The sequence below is a fragment of the Lutzomyia longipalpis genome, chromosome 1 (genome assembly GCF_024334085.1).
Source record: "Lutzomyia longipalpis isolate SR_M1_2022 chromosome 1, ASM2433408v1".
Taxonomy (NCBI): domain Eukaryota; kingdom Metazoa; phylum Arthropoda; class Insecta; order Diptera; family Psychodidae; genus Lutzomyia; species Lutzomyia longipalpis.
In genome coordinates, this window is record NC_074707.1 from 31,200,426 (window position 1) to 31,223,564 (window position 23,139).

The 23,139-nt window shown below is 33.4% G+C and overlaps 1 protein-coding gene across 1 annotated transcript in view; it reads right to left on the bottom strand.

The window, feature by feature from the left end:
- Positions 1 to 826: 826 nt before the first annotated feature.
- LOC129785936 (uncharacterized) overlaps positions 827 to 23,139 on the bottom strand; it is a 35,621-nt gene continuing 13,308 nt past the window's right edge. Inside the window, exons 2-13 of the mRNA XM_055820603.1 lie at positions 17,343 to 18,175; positions 14,063 to 14,280; positions 12,869 to 13,096; positions 8,514 to 8,659; positions 7,644 to 8,433; positions 7,454 to 7,566; positions 7,233 to 7,371; positions 6,684 to 7,168; positions 5,507 to 6,611; positions 5,071 to 5,409; positions 4,801 to 5,000; positions 827 to 2,759 (exon numbers count right to left, since the gene is read on the bottom strand). Coding sequence (XP_055676578.1) covers positions 4,818 to 5,000; positions 5,071 to 5,409; positions 5,507 to 6,611; positions 6,684 to 7,168; positions 7,233 to 7,371; positions 7,454 to 7,566; positions 7,644 to 8,433; positions 8,514 to 8,659; positions 12,869 to 13,096; positions 14,063 to 14,280; positions 17,343 to 18,174 — 4,578 coding nt within the window. The 5' untranslated portion in view covers position 18,175 and the 3' untranslated portion in view covers positions 827 to 2,759; positions 4,801 to 4,817. The remainder of the gene's footprint in view (positions 2,760 to 4,800; positions 5,001 to 5,070; positions 5,410 to 5,506; positions 6,612 to 6,683; positions 7,169 to 7,232; positions 7,372 to 7,453; positions 7,567 to 7,643; positions 8,434 to 8,513; positions 8,660 to 12,868; positions 13,097 to 14,062; positions 14,281 to 17,342; positions 18,176 to 23,139) is intronic.

The window sequence follows — 23,139 nt, forward strand, 5'->3', positions numbered from 1 at the left end:
TCTCGCAACAGTTGCTGAAGACAAAGGCTTTCTTGTTGCTTTCGTGTACTGAATTAAGCAGACCTAACTACATAGAGTATATTGCATAGTTATGCCTATAAGATAAATTTATTCCTCCTGACTACCATATTGTGTACCAACAAGAACATTGGTCTTTCGTTTCAAAAGAAATGTTAACAATCTTCTTCATATTCAGACACCCTGTGCAATGTATTAGAGAATGTATGGGTATATGTGTACTAAATATATAATAACTAGCCATAAATCACACAACTGGATTCCTATCGTAATTTACCCATTGTCCGTACATACTCGAAATACAAAAGATGGGGGTTTCGAAAGAGGATGATCCCTTTTGCTGCACATCCATGCACGGTAGTATACAGGATTATTGAGTCGTGTCACGTTTTATTGAGTTGCTTCCATAGTACTATATATCGTTGTGGTATCATTTTTATATTATTTTGCACATAGCATCCCTGGAATTTATTATTTGCTTGACCGAAGCTTTGAAATCATCATGGCAGGTGTTGGGTGAGCCTCGGAATGCATTCTTGTCATATTTTCAATTATTTATTGACTTTACACACTAAATTATTTATATTTTAACACAATTTATAATGTGAATTTTAAATAAATAAAAAAGGCATGTCAAGTCTACAAATAAATTAAAGGAGTTTTGAATTTAAATTTTGCCAAACTCGAAATTTTAATTTAATTTTAAAACTTTTAAACATACTTACTCAAGATCCGGTACCTACTTCCAAAACTTTTGCATAAAATGACTTTAAAAAGTCCCAAATGAATTGAACAAGAATTATTCGCATAATTTTCCAATAATACATTTTATTGCCGTTATTACGCTAAACAGAGCTTTTTTTTCTAATATCCATGTTCTTTCTATGCTGTATTATGTATATATTTATAAATGCTCAACACTAATCAATATTTTTCAATTTAACTTCTTATGTGCCCTACAGATTATATTTTATGTATGTATATATATTTCCATTTCTTCCCTTATATTGACACTCGCTGTATGTGTATGTATATACACAGTGATCCATTTATCAGAGTATTTTAGATTGTTGTTTAACTGTGTCATTTTTTTCTTTTTTTTTTTACTTTATATATTATCTTATAATTAGAATACATACATGTTGTTTATATTTATTAACAATACATGCTTTTCTTTTTTATAATGTTATGAGTATAAACATTTTTTTTATCTATCTATTTATTTTCATATACAATTAATACATTTACTATTATATGTATATGTATATATTTTATTGGTATATTGATTTAAAATAAAAAAAAAACAAATGCTTCATTATATGTATATATATATTTAGTATAAGCAAAAGATAAATAAAATTTTAATTATATTTTATCTAAAAGGTCCCTCAAATTATTCACTTAAACTTTTATCGCTCTTTTGGATTAAACTTGGGAATATAAGGTGTCTTATTTATTGAGTGCCATGGAATGTTAAATTGTCCAAATTTGGGTATTTTCGTCATCAAAGTGCTCAAATTTACCTTCACCTCCTACCCTGGGTGCAAGTGGTAGAGTAACTTTCCTTTCAGATGATTTAATTACGTAATAGTCAATTGAATTGGATGTTGCCGAAACGATGGAATGGTCCGAAATGGGGGAATGTTTCAAGGAGAAGGAATTCGGAATGAATTCATTGTGAAATTGGATTCTCTCAATGCGTGAGATCCCCCCATTATTGCTCCTACTAATTTTGCACTCAGGCATATGATTACTCATTTGCCATTGTTCTACGTTTATATTTGGCACAGGATACCCTTGTGGCACCTTGGATTTCTCCAGGTGCTCTTCAATCTTCGTATTTGTAGTCTCTTTGTTGCTCTTGTGCATTTCATCCTCTTTCAATTTTACTTTGGTGTCATTTTTCGCATTAGAATGCCTCGTCGGGGGCTGAGGTGAGTCAATATTCATGGCTTTTTCATCCCTACGGGGGACAGAATCAAAAATGGAATCAAATTCATCAAACGCACGGCTATGGTTTTTCTTGAAAATATCCACATCCTCTCTCTGTCGGTGACTCCTTGCTATTTTCAATCTATTTTCCATTAAATTCACTTCTACACGCGCCTGTGTACTTTCAATTTCCACACTCGGCAATTTCCCCCCAATATCCTTTCTTTCTGCGTTAATGGTGGCAGGAGGTGAAGCCATAAGTTTCAATTGGGACAATTTAGTTTTCTGCGACCTCTTCACTTGACGCTTACGTCGCGGTGGCGCAACCACAGCTGTACGTGTCTCCGCGGTATCCTTCTTCACCCACTCAGGATTCACATTTCGCTGCACTTCCTCTGTATTCTCCCCTGTGTTCTCGTCAACCAACTCAATGCCTTTTTGGCACGGTTCAAATTTTTCATGAATCATCGCCTTTGGATCCCGAGTCTTTTTGCCACTTCCGCCATTCTTTGTTGGAATATGCAAAATAATTCCATGCTGAGAGGCCCTGCTACGGTCACACTTCAGTGCATACAAGCCGTAATTTTCACACTGCGGATTCCGCTTTGATGCTGAATCCAATTTCAGGGATGAAATCGTCGAAATGCGCGAATTTGGATATTCATGATGATCCACATAAAAATGAAGAGTTGCCATTGTGCTCTGAATTGTTTCCGATATGCGCTTGCAATTGGCTCTCTTCCGCATGTTTATAAACATTTCTCTATTTATCTTTGCTATTCGAGGCACTTTGAGGGGTGGCAATAAATCTGGAAGTGCACAAGAAATGGGAAATTGTATACTGGAGGTGTACTATAAATATTATTGTTTCTTCTGGGTATTATTTGAGCTTTTCTCATAGTACTTTATGCAATTAATGGAAAACATAAGCAAGGGATAAACTTAAGGAATTTAGATAATTATTAAAATTTACAAACTTTTAAAAAACTCCATCCTTTCAATTAATACAACTTTATTTGCACAAGTAAAAGTGCTAAATTCAGAAGCTCTACCCAGGGATTCTACCTATAAAATATAATTGCACTTTTACATCGTTGTTCACGAAATATCGAAATCTACTGAGGATTGTGTTGCATTTTCTGTGTCACTACGCATAAATTCTCCAATATTGCTAATTGGATTGCGATTGCTCTTTTGTTTACACTGCATACAAGCACACAGGAAGAATAAGCCATATACATTGTATAAAGTTAGGTAAATGCTCCCTGGGTGACCATATTCGTTTTATTTGAGCATCTGCCCCATGATAAAAGGCGACTGCTGGAAAATTGGCTCATTTTCAATTTCCTGAAACCGTACGTATGACACATATTCTGCACACTGAACTTAATATAGAATTTTGCGGATAATATCCTTTGATGGCTGCTCAAGGATCTTAATGATGGCATAAATGGAATAAAAAATCTTCGTTGGTTTTTTTTTAATATGTAGTAAAAAAAAGATTAAAAATCATGATTCGCCCCTCTGTAGTTGCACGAAATATCCATTATCGTTATGGCTATTTAATCTTCAAGAAGTGAATGTAATATGTGTAGGAGCTGTAGGAGTTATTCATCTTTCCTAAAGAAATGTGAGAGCTGTTATTATTTGAAAATATATATAACTCAATGGTGAACATTTCGTGTGGGTTTTTAACTCTTTTCTCAAGTATTTTATTTCATGTGCAACGTGTGCAAGGCAGTCAAGAAGTTATAGTTTCCTTTATGTAATCGCAAAAGATATTAACACTCTAAGGCGTTATTCTAAAAACTTCATAAACGTTGGAAAATGAAGAGATTTTATGATTTTGGGATCTATGTACGTATATATATACTGTATATATAGGATGGATTGAGATTTTGGAAATTCAATGGAATTTAATATGCATGCATGGGATGCATGGATTTTGAATCACTTCAGCTGAGATCCATAAAACAGGTGCTTTATGGCAAACACATAAGTGAGATCAATGTGAGAGCATACATATATGTGGATATAGCAAATATCCGAGATTTGCGGTATTTTCCAAGAGCATCGTTGATAGTTTCTATTTGTTTGCAAATTCTTGTGAGAAGTTTGGGTTAATTAATTATTCATCAACTTTTAACGATCTCATAAACTATTAACGATAGCTTGAGTGGAGTGAATTTTGTTGGAGTATTTATCAAAATAAAAGAGCTTTCAAAGCTTAATTTATCCATTTCATGACCCTATGGTTGCATGAATTTATTAAATTTATACTTTTTTAAGTCTTTTAAGTATTATAGAACTTTGTGACCAAAATACTAAATATTTAATTAAATTTTACTAATTATTTCACCTATTTCTCTCCTCTAAATATTCACACCTTAAAGGAGTTCTAATTACGGAGTTAATTTAAATTAAATATATTATATTCCTACTTCCCTTTGAATTGAATGTCAAAATTGATATATATGAGACTTATGAGCTTAATGTGCGAATGCTAATACTCTATAATGTGAGTTAATGTTCCAATCTCACTGAAATCATTCATGCATTGCATATTACACATATAGGTGCGCTACATATGCACGTCTGAGCATTACATTATGCACATAAAAGTACTTAACTATGTGTATAGGGGCGGATTGAAAAACTAACATTTTCAATGCAGTAGAATTTCTATTTAGAGAACACAGAAATTGAAAACAGAGGAAGTAGTATTCTCTAAAGAATTTGATTTAGTCCCCCTATATACATCAAAGTTCTTTTCTGACTTCAAATGCAGTCCTTGGAAGAAATCTGGGGAATTTTATAAAAGTTGTGAATTTTTAATGGATAAATTCTTACCCAATATTTGGCACATGTTATATGAAAACTTGCTTCTCTGCACATTCTGTTGGCAACGAAAGAGGTTGTGGGCGATTTACTGGTGCAATTGTCGTTCTCTTTAGTTCCTTTGCAGGAGTGACTGGAAATTTTTGGTGTCCAAAGAATTTTTTCTGAATATTCATCTTCATTTTAGGCTCCTTCGGAATAATTGCAACAATCTGCAAAAGAAAATGTATTGTACGTAAATAAATGTACAATTTAATTCCTTTTTTAATGTTTATTATTTACCTTTGGCAAGTCGGGAGCACTTTTAGACAAAACCCCATTCGCATTGTTAGAGATTGACTTTTCTTCTTTGGCAACTTCGTGTAATTTAATTGACGATGCATAATCCATTTCAGGGGTTTTCATATCCCGCAAATAGTCGAAATTGTTGTTTGGTTTTCTCTCAAGAGATTCCTTCGACGCCATAGAGTCTTCTTTGGCGTTCAATTGTGTTTGTGGCTCATGCGGTGGATGCAATAACTGAGATACAACTAATTCCACAACACTACTCGAGGTTTGCAGCAATTTCAGTGCATCCGAATATGGCAAACTTAAGAGAGATATTCCATCCACAGCAAGAATCTACAACATTGAATAAATTGTATTAAAAGTTTAAAAAGTTTCTCTTTCTTTTTTACACTCATTATTATTAGCTGTGGAGCTCTTTCTTTTATATTACCTGATCCCCAACTCTTATACCACTCCTTGCACCAGGTCCATCTGGAACTAAATCCTTCACGTACATATTATTGTCTGATCCCTGAACAATACTAATTCCCAAAGTATATCCGCTGGATTTCTTTTCATCAACAACTACAGATTCTTGACTTCTCGACAGTAGCTTATTCTTCACCCTCATCAATTTCTTACTTATTCGACTGGGATTGAGGGTGGAGAACTTCACACGCTCGAAACTGCTACTCTTGGAATCGGAAACTTTATCCTTCACAATTTTGATTTTTGCAATGATTCTATCATTGGTTGAGGTGCTGCATGAGATATTGTTGAATTTATCCATTAATGTATCGGAAATACTCTCATTGGGTAGACTGTAGTTATTCTGCATACTCCTTATGGATGAATGAATGACATAAGCATCGCAAGTTGCTGGTGGCGAATCCGGGCGTTTCTCAATAGCATATAGAATCGATCCAAGACTTGTGCTCTTTAGTGAATTGTCCCCGTCTGAGTAATCACGTTCCATTAAATTCTCATTTATGGGTGCAAAACTTTGTTCGAAGAGACTGTAATTGCCCTCAGATCGTGCCGAATTCACAACATTGTCGCAAATATTGTCAAATGATTTGTTAAGGAATTGTGATGAGAAAACCCTTGTGCCCATTTTCACTTTGTTCCTTCCCCATGTTGCACTTCTCGGTGATGAATTTGTCGACACCGGAATTGATGATGGACATTCATTTTCCTTATTTTGCACCTCTTCACGTGTTATATGGGTACGACGGAGATTTTCAACTGCTGAAGTAATTTCAACGGAAGATTTCGATCTCTTGAGAAACTTTTGGCGTAATTTAATCAATTTGTTGTCATTCAACATAGACTTCTTTAAGTTTCTCATACGATTACCCTGTGGTTTCGTGGGTTTCTCAATCTTTGGTACAAATTCCGATATATTCTGCCCATCGTCATATTCATTGCTTTGATTCAATTTCCCCCTCAAAGGAACATTTAACTCACTTGATATCATCTTAAGTGAAGCAAATGAGTTACGTAGTGTCATGTAGAATTTATGATGATCCGAGGCGAGTGAGAAGGCAAAGTAACTCCTACGGAATTAATTAGTCAAATTACAAAGTGCTAAAGTGACAAAATTGTGCTTGAAATATTTTAACACTCACTTTCTTCCATCCATCCTGAGTTTATACTTAATTCTATTAGTGTCCTTTGCTTTTAGACTCTCAGAATTCCTCACGACTATACAGAGAATGTGCTTTGAGTAGCACAAATTCTCTATTTCCAACCACTCAAATTTCGCGTACAATTTTCTCTGATACAGTATTTTGGAATTTTCTGCATAAATTTCCAGGTGATTGTTTAAGTTTGGAGACAAGTTTCGATGGAAGAGGCAAATACCTCGCAATGAGATTGCCACAAAGACATTGATGCTCGTGTGCTCGTCAACCACCCAAATTGCACTGTAGAGATGCAATCCATACTCCTTTAACTCCTGCACGTAGCGTATAAAACTGTGTTCCGCCTCCAGTGGTAAGAGGCCCCGTTTGCGATAGTGCGAATTCCTCAAATACTGTGCCATTTCTCGATTCTTCTGGTAAACGCCTTCCGGCAAATAATGCGACAATGTAAAATATTCCATATATTTCATCTGCAACAGAAAATAACAATTATTATTCTTATTTCCATAAACAATATACTGCATCATGCCATACATTTTCTCTGAAGTCACCCACTTCAGCTTGCAATGCAAATCCTCCTAGAGTTATTAGATCATCGTCTGTACACAGAATATGTCGCTCCAGGATACTTTTTCTCAATTGTAAATACAGAGTATGTCGAGATTCCAATGAACTATGGGGGTAGGGGTAAAGGAATATAATTCACTCTCAATAGGCTTTATTTGCATAAATATTGCAGAATTATTTCAATTTACCTGATACCACGCAAAGTGGGTAAGTAAAATTTTATACGAATGAAAAGTGAAAACGTTATATTTTCCATCAAATTCTCCTTCTTTGATACATTTATCCATGCTTGGGGTGCAACCTTTAGAAGAAAAAGTTTAAAAATGTTTAAAATTTAATTAAAACTTTTCATTTTAATTAATACCTAATTAATCTTACCTTATAAATCTTGAGATCAAGTGGCAAAAATACAAAATCACCACCAATTAATGCACATATGCCAAGAAAAAAATTCTCCCCGCAATCTTCTGACTCCATTACAGCTTGGAAAACATCATGAGTTGTTGTTGTCACAGGATTACATAGAATTTGGATAATATGCCCATTGAGGAGTAAGACATTGATGGATCGACGACTTTGGCATTTTGCATCGGAAATATCAATCTGCTTGGGAGTCACGAAGGATTTAACAATGAAATCTGGACCCTTCTCACTGTATCCTGTCGATTTGCCCGGAATCTCTTCCTTTGCGTTTAACCGCATGCATCCGACAGGTCGTCTCACTTTCAGGGTTTGTGCGACTGTCTTGCCTTCCGTATGGAGATCCGGTAGGGAAATGCCACAACTTGTGAAGTCAATTTCATCAAATTTCCTATTGAAAGATTCATTTGTGGCCATTTCCAGCAAACATGTAGCTGATTTCGATGCATTCAGCATATGCTGACGTACACTTTGCAATTCCAACTGATTAACATCAATTGTATTCCGACGTAGTGTCTCCCTTTTGCGCTTCCTCCGAATCACCTGCAAAGTTCCCGAATTAAAGTCTTCACCGACTTTAGTGGGCTTCTGCTGTCCAATAATTGCAGCGCTGCTTTTTCCAACAGTATTTTCAACATTTTGCTGTTGCAATGGCATACGTTTCACCTCGAGTTTTTGCACCTTTCCATCCAATCCATCACGAAATATTTCTCCATGATCTGAACTTCTTCCCGAATCTGTGTCGCTCCTGAAAAGTTTTAAGGAAAAGTTAGAGGGTGGGAAAGGGGGGGGGGCGTAAGTAAAAGTGTGAAAACTCATTATACAAACTTGTGTTCTTCTTGAGATTTTATTTCATCCATGTGTCGGATGGGAATGCTGTGCTCCTTTTGATCGATCACTTGCTGAAACAATTCCATAACAGTGTGGGAGAAGGGTTTCACTTGATGATGAACTTTGCAGTACTCCGATATTACCTGGAAAGAAGTTTAAACATCAATTAAAAGAAGACTCTCATATACTTTTTTTTCCTATATAAATGCAAGAATTTTATTAAACTCTATTAAAACCACATAAAACAAGTATATTTAAAAAAAATATTTATTACTGAAAAATTTCTACAATTTCATCTTTAATATTGGAAAAAACATTTCCCATTTCCGCTTGAATTTTTTCCAAGATGATATCTTCGGTCAAAGAATTATATATTTCCTCACTTCCGACCGGAACGTAGGAGCACAATTCACAGAAGGCAATATTGAAGCCACTCAATTCCTTATCTTTTAGTAAATATCGATTGTCCCTCGGAAATATTAAAATTCTCTTGCATGTTTTTCCTTCGAATGAGCCCCTTGTGATAAAAATATTATGTGGAATCCCCTTCAGACATAAGAAGTTGACGAGCTGAAAGACTTTTGCTGACACTTGTTGTACACAGTCGGTGTCCTTAGCAATAAAGCACAGCCCACAGATGGGATATTTATCCTCCAACATATAAATAGACGGCCCAAGTCTATTGAGTGTCTGAAAAGATATTTTTTTGTTATATGTAGTTTATGGGAAATATAAGCTTCGAAGCCACTTTAATCCAAAGATTATTATCTTACAGCTGTGTCCACATATAATTCCCTCTGAATTAGAAGTAAATGCATATGTAGGTGATTCACAGAAGCCAATGCACCGGGACTGTTGTATCCAATTCTGTAGTATTTATTTTCCAGCTTATCCAAAAGCTTAAGAGAAAATTCCAAGGATTTCTGAGTAAGAATTTGCGGTTGATTTTTTTCAACATCAGGACACAGTAGACAGTGATTCTGGGTGAGAGGACTATTGTTGATAAGGAAGGACACCAACATTTCTTCATATTGTAATATGAACAAAACTTCTTCAGCCTTAACTTTATTAAAGTTAAATACATCCTTGTTGAAATGTGGTGTAACCGATTCAATAAACATTGGCTTTCTCCTCAACTGTGTTCGGTACTCATTTAACTGAAATAGCAAAAGAATTTATTACAAAAAAATTATATTTGATGTTTATTCATCACTTACCTCAATAAAGAAGCCAAAATATCCACTTAACACTTTACTCTTTGTAATACATAATTTATATTTAAAAAGATTTTCTTTACTTTCAGCTTCCCTCCATTTGGTTGAGATTAAATTCTCAAGATCCTGATTTGAATTCGAAAAATTTACCAATTTCACGTGCTCCATCGCGTGTTAAATAGAGGTTATGAGAATTTATTCACTTTGTCACAGAGCTGCATCATGTATAGATAAGAGAGGTAGTTCAATAGACAAATTTTAAGCTATTCAACTTCCAATTTAATTTAATTGACAACGGAGATGGACTTATCTCAGGAAATTTCGTTTTAAAAAATTTAAGTTATTTTTTAAATGGGCTATTCATTTCTGTAAATTTTTTTTATGTCATATTCATGTTAGGTGGAGGAAAAACTAAAAGCAAAGCTTACAAGTTACAGAGACGAATGAGAGAAAAGTTTAAAAATCTTTTTAAAAAAATTTAAAATTTTTAACAAAAAATGTACTTCCTTATTTTAAAATTTTCATTTCATTCTTTTGGAAAAATGCGAGTAATATTGCGGGAAAGAACTGTAGCACCACTGAGTAGCGGAAGCATAGAGCAGATGTCTCTGTGACTAGCATAGTCCACACTTAGCTTGGACACTTTGTTCCAAACTGTGTGGATTCTGGCCCTTTTGGAGAAATAGGGGGTGGGAAGAAAATGGTGGCAAAGCATTCATTGATTTGGCCTCGTGACTTCCCTCCTTCAAATCTATTTTCCACCATCTGCATGTAGTTGCTGGGGTAATTCAGCAAAATCGTCAAATCATCGGAAAAAAGCACCGAAACAATAAAATGAATTAGAAGCTATTTCAATCAGATATTGGCCAGAATGGTTTCCCCTGTATTGTCATTATGTACAAATTAGACGTATTCATATGTAAAATTTATCCACATTTTATAACAATGCTTTTGGCACAATTCAATTGTAATAAAAAAAAATCTACATGTTGGTAAACCAACCCCTTACCAAATATGTGAATTTAATTATTCCTTCTATAGTTATTTTTTCGTTGTATGAAATAATATGAATGAGCGCTAAATATAAAAAAATGGGCTTTACGTAATTATTTACTGAATATTAAAAAAAAGATAGGTAATTTTTCTTAACTTCTATAAATTCTCGATTTTAAAAGAAATTGAATTGAACATTCAATTATTGAGAAAAAAAATGTCGTGGGTGTTGCAGAAAACAATAAATTAAAAAGGGTGTATTGTGAAAGAAAAATCCCTTAGCGTTTTTCACAAATCTTTATCAATCATGGACTATGGGAATTTCATGACACACAACAAGGGGAATAGAATATGATGAATGAATGACAAGAAGTTGACCATAATTGAAAGCATACAGAGAATTCGATGTTGTGTAGCATGATATATGTATATAATAATGTATATATTTATACTAGAAAAGGAGACTCAAATAATGTAGAATTAGATGGTGCTTTTTGCTCCCCATTGCTGAGAAAACAACCCTTCTATAAATCACATATTGTGGCCCATAGCTAGCCCAAAATGTATATAGACACATGCTTATAGGAAAAGATATGGTTGAGGGAAAAAAAGGAAGAGACAAAAGGAAATCGTTTAATAATGTCCTCTCTTTCGGATCTTGGAGCTTTGAAGTAAAAGACAAAATAGAAAATTTTCTTTTCACTCTCCTCAAGTCTGTCTGTACCGTCTGTACATTGTCATATTTCATGGAAATTTCTGGCTATTTCTTTAAGCCATTCGCACACCCTTGTATGGTCTACAATGTGCTACGAGGACGCTTGAGTGACGCGTTTATCATGCAGCCTACACAACATACGTCACTACTGAATGAATGGTGGTGGTGTTTAGATAAATCATCCCTTATTTCGTGAAACTCTCGCCGTCATCGTCACCTCTGTGTGTTCACAAGCCCTCTCCCCCCTACTTTCACACTTAGAAACCCCTGTTGAGTTACCCCCATTCCCATCATACTGAAACACAGAAAAGTATCAGAAAAAGATGCCTATGAAAAATGTCGAAATTCCATTTCAGAAAGGCGTTCACCCTCAAGCAATCCCTTTCACTTGCTAAAAGCACCTGAAGTCCTCAGAGAGACTAAAAGTCCATTTGAGAGAGACAGCGAAAAATTCTACAGAAATATAACTCATATTATACCCACGCTATTGATTTGTATATAGGTAGTTGTAAAATTTGCAGAACGCAACCCACTTGTATATATAATTCTTTAATGGACTTTCTTTTAACTTTTGATTTTACATTTTTTTTTATTAAAAAAAAGTACATTATGTACGTATATGTTAGAATCAGGAAAAGCATAGCCTAACTTTGAATCGAAAACAAAATCTTAGAGCTGATAAAAGATAAGACAATTCCTCTCCAGGTTGTCTGTTCACTGAAGCGATAAATTCCCTGATTATGTTTGCCAGCTATTTCTCACAAGAGTTTATTGCAAACAACAACGCATTTTGAGCTTTAAGTTCAAAGAAGGTCTTTGCAATCTGTGCTGTGTAATGGAAATACTCTGTCACTGTTGCGACTATTCGCTCCTGTGATTAGAGATAAAATTAAATGATTTAATTGCAACACAGTGGAATTTTAAAATGGTAATTTATCTATTTCCTTTTTTATCAAGAGGAAAAGTTATATTATGTACTTATATCGATTCTTGTTTTTAATGAAAATCTTTATAGAAGATGGTTAACAATATCTTGACAATGAGATTTAACGGATTTATCACAATCTAAGGGGCCTAATTAATTAATGTAGATACCACTTAGAAACATTTCAAATGTATGATTAAAGTCGCAACTTTGTCTGTCTGCCCTGAGCTCCAAAAGGTTGTCATTGAGTTTCAGACAGCGTTCTATAGTAAATTAAACTTTTAACTATATACGTAGTAATAGTCGGGACGACAGATGTTATGTGCTTTTCAGTTGACCGAAATAGGTCGCATGCTATGTGTGAAGAGTTTGGAAAAGAACCACATGATTCTACGGGCATGTACCCAAAAAAAGAGTGCAATAAAAATTTAAACTCTCGGTTCTTTTCCTTCATACAAATATAGCAATATTAGAAACTAAAATATATATAGCATAGTTTACTTACATCTAGCAAGTACATAAGCGTACTCCGATTGTGAAGATTTCTGTTACACATTGACCGTATCACAAAATCCAATGGCGCCAATGAACTTTGATGCTGAAAGAGTGGCTGCTCTTCATAAGGTGCAGGTTGTTGTTTATCACCTTCTACACCCTGTGAAAGAGGTGCTGCCGTTGGCGATGCACATGGAAGAGTCATATATAAAGTGACCCCCAGAGAGTAGATCCACATCTGTAAATATACATGAAGTAACAAAGTTCTATCAAACATTTTCAAATTTATGCAATTCAAAGTGAACCTTTGAGTCCCACATATTGCTTCCTATTCTTTAATATATCTGTTTGAGAATTGCTAAATGAATGATAAAACCTCAGAATTTTTTAAATTTAAAGTGTTTCACAGAAGCTGGGTTATTCTGATGTAGGACTTACAGCTAAAAGATAGTGTTGAAATTACTTTTCTTCAATTTAATTCTATGTGTGGTTTTTTGTGAGGAAATTAATTTCACCTTATTTGGATGCTAAATGTGTTTGTTAGTATGTCTGGGATTAATATAAATCAAAAATTATAAGAGAATTGGGCGTCTCAAAGTCATTAAGGCAATGCAAAATATTCAATGCATTTGATTTTCCTTTTATATAACCACTAATGTCAAGGATACTACAGTGGAAACAGTCCTCGTGGGCGGTACGGACAAAGCATATTTCAGCGTTGTTTGCAGTTTTCCCACTAAATTATGCTCTATTTTCCGGGAAAATAGCATGATTAAAGCAATTTGCAAGTACAATAAAGTCCACTTCCCACTTGTTTTGCTAGATACAATTGAAAGAGTTGGAATATGTGTAGGGGTGTGAGTATAAACAACAAAACCTTCACTCGCACCCTTAATTCTAATAAATCCTCCCCTCAGCCACACCTTATCATTTCACATACAGATGTTCATATTACTTTTTTCTCTCTTATGCAAACTGAATTCACGATGGTGCAATACGTGATCCGCGCCATTTGATTCATTTGTAGCACAATGTTTTACACAAACATTTGCTTGTTTTCTGCCAAACCGCATTGTATTATGCGTTATTATGCTACATACTTTCAGTTCTCGGCACAGATATAAAAGGGATGACGAATCAAAGGAAAAAGAGGAAAATGAACAACTTTAAACATTAGAACGTAGATAAATTTGAATTTCCGTACCTTTTCAATATCCGATTCGGAGAAGGTGAATTTTTTGCCCATGACTGTGAGGAATTCCGGTGCCAAATACTTCACAGCATCACCATACGCCATTCGTCCGAGTTCATGAGCAATTGTCTGGCCAGCGGGTATAATATTGAAAGCCACACGTCCACGTGAAGTGATTTGCAAACTGGTAGGTGTAACCAATGGTAGAATCCTTGATGTTGATGGTGTATCTACAAGTATACGTAAAAAAGGAATAGATATAAGAACATTCCCAATTTGATTATCCTCCTCATCTCATTTTCTCCGCCTACAAGCACTTGATAAAATAACCATAAAACGGTAATCGCTCGACCAGATTATTATATATTATATATGTATATAAAAGAATGCGTAGTATGAGCACATCTACAGGAGTATATCGCAGAAAGCTTTAAGAATAAACACATGAAAATTGTGATTTCCCAACCATTTATGGACTTATTTAGGTGTATATTACAAGTTATATGGGTATGTCTCTATATGTGTATACTAAACTAAACATTGCTAAATCGACTCTTATACTGCCAAATAAACTTATCGCTTTAATAAAACATGCGGAGGCGGAAAAGCTCTAATACTTTTCCAGACACATTCAAAGCTCTCCTATGCGTAAATGTACATACATATGTACACATACGTATTAAAGGAATCGGATTGGGAATCAAATGCCGTATTAATTGATTGATTTTTCCGTATAATAACATTCAGGTGAGTTTCTGAAATCATGATATAATTTGGGATACGTTATGGCTATTTCGTTTGAGATATTGGGGATTTAAGTTAGTCACTGCTGTAACAATGATTTACTGGATTTTCCAACCAAAAACTTTTGAAAACTAACTTTGTCATAAGATCATAGGTGAATGTAAATAATTTATTACGAAATCAATATTATATGTATGCATATCGTTTTTCATTACTACATTATGTATATAGTGCAAAAAATGCTTTAGAAAAAAAAATATGGAAATCACTGTCAAACAAATTTTCTTTTACTGCAATATTACTAAAGGTATTTTTCTTACGAATTAATACTTTGCGTTCGATTTTATTATAGGGATTTTACATTATTTTGATCATCAAAGAGAATATTAAAATCTTATAGAATGTGTGTGTTCATAAAATATCGTTGAATCGTGTCTAGTATAATTAAATTCAACGGCTCTCAGCCTTTTTAAGATTAGTCCCTATGTATGTAAATACTGTATTGAAGATATTATGTATACATATTAGCATTATAATTTAAAACGCGTTTAAGCTGAATATTAAAATATATTTACATGTGAGTTTAATTGCATCTAAATTTGATTAACGTCAATGGTTTAATGAAAAACACCCTTCACGAAACTTTTCCAATAAATTGAAAGACTCTCAGTGGCTTACATTCATCCTAAACATCAAGTACCAAATCCTCGTTTTGATTAATTTTCGTAAAATTCATCAAACAAGGACAAGAGCAAGTCATCAACCGAAAAATTATTATGAGTTTTCAAAACTCCGTACCATCTCTTTATATTATATCCCACAGTATTTATAATGTAGACATTTACTTCGCCATTTTATTTGGGGAAATACCGGAAAATTAGTATTTTACCTTTAATTTTAATTGCCTTTCCGCACAGCTCTAATCTGTGACAACCAGTGACACTAAAATATGTGGCAGGAATAGAATTCCTTTGTACGCCATTAATCATCGAAAAGTTATTGAATTCGTATACATTACTTAAGTAAATGTTCAATACAACCCATGGGAAATTTTCATGCAGTGTGCCTTTAAAGAACTTTTGAAAATCCTCAATGCAAATTGTTTAAGTAATTTTCCTAAAGTAATCCTTTTTGTAAAATTTAGAGAATAAATGGACGGATCTTCACACGCATTTAAAATACATTAATAAAGTAATTTTCCCCTGTGTACATAACTTTAATGTACATAAGCATACATAAGTATACATATTTATGTATATTAAAATATACATAGTAGTCCCTTTTAAAACAACTTTCCCATATTGTTACTTAAAAGTTGCTTAGGGGTGCCTTAATGGTTTTCCTTTTCATTTTAAAAGTATAGTAAACAAAATACTTTAAGTATATCATAAAACTAAAGCAGCATAGAGTGGATATAACATTTTAACATTATGTTCTATATTAACTATTCGCGTACACATCAGAAACTTGAGAATATTTTACACCCGTCTTGAATTTAAAATATATAGGTATACCTACTAAAGAATGGCAGAATAAGCTAAAATATATGTATATGTATGTACCTATTCTTTATGTAATAAATTTTCTGTTAGGCTTATGTTTATCTTAAATTAGCTTGGGTGGTTTAACACTTGAGGAGGGACTACAGGATGAATGCCTCGCATTAGGATGTAAATGACTTGAAGTGTAGGAGGAAGGAAACATTGGAGAAATTACAATAAAATCCAAAATATTTACATATACATACATAAGATATGAATGACCGTGATTTCATATACTCTTTCGTATCTACCACCAAATCTAAGGGTAGATACAAGATGAAATACTTCCATTGTGATTTTTCTTTATCATCAGAATTTTATGAAAAACCTATACATATAATTTGGTGCGTGTAGCAACAATTGAATTAGCTTTGTTTGTTTCACAACACCGCTTCTGTGTACCTTCGGAAACTTTATATATTAACTGGATGCCATCCAGTACGGGAGGCTACATCCACCGCATCACCCCCTATCCATCACTTTAAAGACCCCCCCCCTCCCCTAAATTTTGTTTTCGTTATATCTTGGGTTCAACAATAGCCAGAAGGTTAAAATTTTAGTACTATGTTGGGAAGATTCTTAAGACTTTTCAAAAGACTAAAGTCTGAAATTGGAAAGTAGCGGCCCTTTTGTAAATTGAAATAACGATAATATTACTTTTAGACTTTTTTTTACATATTAAATGGGTAAATCGCCATAAAAAAATATCAAAAGTGCCATAACTTTGAAAAATATTTTAATTTTCAAAAAAAAGGTTAATAATTCATTTTGCTTAATTCTTCAAAAGCACATTTATCGATTTTAATTAATTACATACATTAATCGTACATAGGCCAACAGGTACTTTATTTTGCTCATTTTAAAGTGCTTTTATCCGATTATACTGCTATTGTAAAATTATTTCGTTGCTATCACTTTTGTAATATTTTAAAGTAAAACAGTAACTGCCCAATATTTATTTCTTTGAAAAAGTATCACATATACGAATGTATTTAAATATTTTTTACCTGCTAGAAATAAGTCCTGAAGTGCTTGAACAGTCTGACATAAAAGTGCCCATCCTTCGGAAGCTGTAAAACCATTTGGCCTCACTCTCAGAACTTCATCCAGCGTCACATAATTCAATTGATTCACCGATGATATACTGCCCGGACATCCAGCTGAAATAGAAGCGGAAACTTTGGCACGATAGATTTCTTCTGGTTGGCACTTTAACACATTCGATGCGGTGGCAGTGGTGGCTGATACTTGATGATGGAATGGAAATGGGAAATTTGAAATTTCATAATCCGCTTGCAATTGATTCTGCTTTGGGTCGGACTTTTGTTGCAATGTATGTATCTGGTGAACATTAGCCATTTCTACCCTATTATTGTACTGATAACTGCTGCTAGTTGCAAAAGCTTTTGGTAATGTTTGATAATTCGGCGTGGGTACTACATTATGCTGACTGTCTGTGTCCTTAACAATCAAATTTTGGCTATGCCTGCCAACCTCTCTCTTGACATATCTTCCCAATGTTTGTGTCTTATGGTGGCTCTCATCGGCGTGAATGGTCAATTTAGCCCTTGGAAGATTTAAAAATTCTCTGCGTAGCTCGTCAATATGTTGCCTCTGGCGTGTATTATTGTCGTTTTGTTGATCATTAAATTTGTATTGAAGATAAGGCCCCCTCGGTAGTGTGTTGCATGCATAGGCACCGTAGGTGGGTCGAATCATGTCATCCCTCTCAAGACCTATGGCATACTCTGCATTACTTGTCCTCTCCACGCAATTACCCTTTGACCGGCTAAGGTTTCTGGGTAATGTTGACGTATAATTTTTCACTCCTGTATGCATCCTGTAACAAAAATTCCAAAAAAATGTATAAATAAATTACAACTAATTATTTCCTTATAATCCTTCACAAAGTAACGCGGATGTCAATGCATAGAAAAAGTTCGTCTCATTTAATTTTTTTTTCATTATGAAAAGGAATAATAAACTGAAAGTGCCATTCATGGTGGAGTATAGAAAAACTTTCTTGCTCAACAATAGCTTTGATTTTAGGGGAACATAAAAAAGGGTATGCAGAGTGAGAAATGCTTGAATGAAAATAGCTATGAAAATAATCTGAGTCAAAGCTTATGGCAATGGTAGAGATTTTTTTCTCTTGTCATGAGCGAATGAATTCATAAAGCATCCTTATACAACCCCACTTCTAGTGGATGATTTTTTCCAAACCTTTTTTACACTCAAATTCACACACTCGATAGTGGGAAATCTTTGGGAGTGCCTAGGAAAAAAACGTAATCCGGAAAATACATTTTCCTTTCCAATTTGAAAACATACAACATACTGTTCCCGCACAGCTTACGTGACTATGCGTGTTAACCAAGATTATGGAAATAAATAATATTAAAAAATTAAATATATAATATATTATAAAAATGCTGAGTTAACTGCTCAAAACATAATAAATCTCATAAAAAAATCATGTCTAACACAAAGGACGAAATCAACTGTATAATATCAAAATCAATTTCATGAGTGTATTCCGATAAAAAAAAATAATTTCGAGAAATACATTTCAATCCCGATATAAATATTATTATGTTATTTTTTTTATTTGGTTGCACATTCCACTCTATTATTGGTTTATCCAATGAAATTGAAAGCCCATCTCTGCGTCATTCAATTACAGTCTCCCTGTACATTTTCTTTCCATTCTAGTTTTCTTTCATTTTCCGTATACAAATAGTTCTCTGGATAAATCTCTGGATTCCATTCATATTGCAGTAATATCTAAGTATATTCTTAAGAACTTTATGTTGAAAATCAATAGAATGTATACGGTAGATACTTTAAGAGGTATCTGTATCTTGCTTTTAGATATAAGCATTTAAAAGTTACTATAAGAAATAAAAAAGTTACATAAATAGAAAAAATCATAAAACACAGAATTATTATTTTAAAATTGTTTTTGTTTTTTTATTAATTTTATTTTATGAAAATATCCAGCCAAAAAACAAAAACTGGAAGTATCAACCAAATATTGTGGGAACACAATTAATTGGGTTGTTCTGTAGATATGTATTCAGTTTTATTATTATATTTTTACAATATGTAAAACAAAATACGTTAAAGTACGATGTGCGTAGTGTATGTATATAACATTATTTTGACGTTGAAGGGAAAAGGGGCACCTTTTCGTAATTCCCTCTGGGTGAGAACATTTTTTTATACAAACGTGATATTGTCATATAAATCCACTTAGTCCTCTGACAGAATGCAATTCAGTTAGCGTATTTAAGCACATCCTGCCACATCCCAGAAGAGAGACAAGTCGGCATAAATTAAAATGTTACGACCTCTAAACTGTTACTAATGTTAATAGCACGACCTTCGTAATTTCCTACCAACCAACGCATAGGATTATATGTATTGTGTGCGAAAATTTGAAAAGGTTTGCATGGCATTTTCCTCGCTCCGTTTTGTGAATAATTCAAAAGGGAAAAACGTTATATGTACATGAAAATACGCAGGAGCGGAATTTTGTCAAAAATTAAATGTTGATTAAACTTTTTGCGTGCGTATACGTATGTACATAATGTAGGTGACATCCATAGAAAATCTTATGAGCACTAAAATTGCATACAAATGTCTTTTTGTATAAAAACGTTTCTTTTATCACATATAATATAAGGTTATATCATCATTTTCAAAAAGAATATAAAAAGTTATTCAAAAATTTTCATAAACTGAAAGAAACAGTGCTCTCGTGAGTTGTTAGTTTACCTGTTTTACTATTTTAACATTTTCTTTAATAGACACTGAAGGACTGCAATATTTTGCTGTCTCAGAATAATTTCATTCAATATAACGCTATTAGAAATTTCCGCATCTTAGTTTGAGAGTACCAGAATCTCGTACTAATTTAAAAAAAAATTCTATGAAGGTCGATATTTTGTATTATTTTAAAAAAAGTTTATGAATTTCTTCTCCTTAATTCTTATTCCCATTCCCTATATTATTTTGACATGGTATTTTATTAAAGTGGTTACTCTATATAATGATGAATGATTGCAATTTTGTATGTCATGTAATGTAAATAACCAATGATGATGGTCAAAATAATGGAAAAAGGAAGAAAGTTTGGAATTTCTTTTTTTGACAGATTTCATTATATTCATGACTGCATTTTCTGTTCCACTATTAAAATAAATCAGTTTTCCTAGAAAGAGGGAATGAAGCATTTTATTTTAAAAAGAAAAAGGTTAGAGTAAGCTAAAAATAATAATATTTATGATATACCATATGAAAAATTTGACGTTAATAGAAAATGATATAATTCTCTCCCATTATACTAAAGTTTGGGCATGATTTTTTATATATATCTGGATTAAAGTGAATTAAATTATTCTTATAAAGCAATTTCTTGCCTTTAAAATAATTTTACTATGATACGCATATTATAATATTTCGTTCCTAAATTTATTCTCAATTATTTATTTATTTCATAAAAAACAATGGGTTGAAGCCACAAATGTTTCCAATTGTGAAACATTCACCATAAAGTCGAGTGCTCTAGCCATATATACATAGATACTATTCCATGTAGTAGGTATGCCTACTTGCAAATGCTTAAGCTTTCTCATTAAAATGTAATCTAAGTACATGAAATCCTAATATTTCTCCGTTTAAATGCTCCATCCTTTGCGCTTTTCGACTAAATTTTTCTTCCAAATTTGAAGTTACTTGTATATAAATTATATTTTCTTCGAGAATAATTTAATAAGTTCCCCGACGAATTCTATTAAAGAATAATAAATTTCAACATTTTAGAAAGTCAATCATAACGCGTCCAGTTATAAGAGTTGGTGTCCCACAACGTGTAGAAGTTTGTTTATGCGTTGTAATGCGATTTGTGAGCAGAATTAGTAGACATAGATTTTTTTTGTAAAATTCGACAATATGATGGATAAAAATGGTTATATCTCTGGTTCTGTAAAACCTACAGAAATTTATTGACTAGTTTTGGAAAGGTATTAACACAGGCTAAAAATTGACATAAATTTCAATAATTTTCAAGGTCACCTCCAGAACACAAAATGGCGGCATTTTGTTTTACCAAAACACTTTTTGGCCTTTTTTGTCCTGAAGGAATGGTTTTAGAGATTTCTGATGTTCTAGAAAGTTGTAGAGTTTTGCAAAACCTTTAATTTGATACCAAGATTAGCAAAATCGGTCAAGCAGTGCAGAAGATATGGCTCTTAGAACTATACAAATTCAAGAATTTTTCAAATGGTCATATCTTCTAAACGGCGACATAGATTTTCTTCATTTTTGGACTGGTGACAGATATTGAGTCAGGCTACAACATATCAAAATTTAAAGGAAATCGATGATCGGGATTCGGAGATATTGCCCCTTAAAGTTAGGAAATTTTTGTTTTTGATTTTAGCGCCTCTTGCGGATATTTTTGGAACTTGAAATGTTCTAGACATTTGTAGGGCTTCTCAGTATCTTTCATTTGATACCAAGATGGTCAAAATCGGTCAAGCCGTTCTCGAGTTATATCGAAAAAACACTTTTTGCTTTAGGCCGCCATATTTGCTAAACCGCTTGACCGATTTTCAAGTATGAATTGTTGATGAAAACGTCTCACTGAGCTCTACATCATACTAAAATTTCAGACCTCTAGCTATAAGGGAAGTGATTGATGGTAGTTCAAAATGGCGGACGGCGGCCATCTTGGATTTTGAAAATGCGAAAAAATGAAATTTTACACCCACATTTCTATAGAAAGCTTCAAACCCGAAGTCTCTAACTGTTACCGTTCTCGAGCTATAAGGCAAAGTTTAGAGTCCCGGACGGCAGGCCGGCAGGACGGCAGGACGGCAGGCCGGCCGGATCAAAAATTTTCCACCACCATTTTCGAAATGTGGGATGTCTAAAACGTGCTCATACCAAGTTTGAGCCCGATCTGAGGTGGTCGGTTTTTCCGACGATTACAATACTTGGTGTTGGCCACGAAGTGGAACACCAACTAATTTAATCAACTTGGAAATACCGCCTTGTATTTTCAAAGAGTTTTGCGGTGGGTTAAGAAGGGTGAAATTTGATATTTTTTATTTAATAGACTATTTTGAAGTGTTCTGTTCCATAGAAATATTTTAAATAAAATACAACAAGATTATATTTCAGTTCCTTTTCATAAATTCAAAGAGTTGCGAATTATAAAGAATTTTTAGAATTACTCGCAAAATGCTTTAAATCCATGTTTTTTAGAAAAATCCTTCAACATTTTCTTCGAAAGAATTACAGTAAAAATGCATAAAAGCTTCGAATAGAATGTGGCTAAATCTCCACAGTGAAATAATAATCCCCCGTTCTGTGTTTAGATATTCTTTTGATACAAAATCTAATATTGTTTACCCTCAATAGGGTATGTAAAACAGTACGAAGATTTATTGTGCAAATTCTTCAAGTTTTGGTGAATTATACGCCTAAAAAGTGACCAACAAGAGACGAGAAAAAATTTGCAAAGAATTGTTTTTGAAAACTTTTGTATGTAAGATGCGTATATATAGTAAAATACAATTAGATTTTCATTTCAATATAAATTTCTTATGGAACTTTTCAATATTCAAAAATATAAAGACTAAGATATAATAAGTACCTACATAGCTATGTATGTATATTATATTCAAATATTATATTTGGATATGGAGGCATGAACAAAGAAATGTTAGACTATGGAGGAAATGTACTTTTTTTGAAATCGACTTAATTACCACCCCCCAAATGCCATACTACACACTA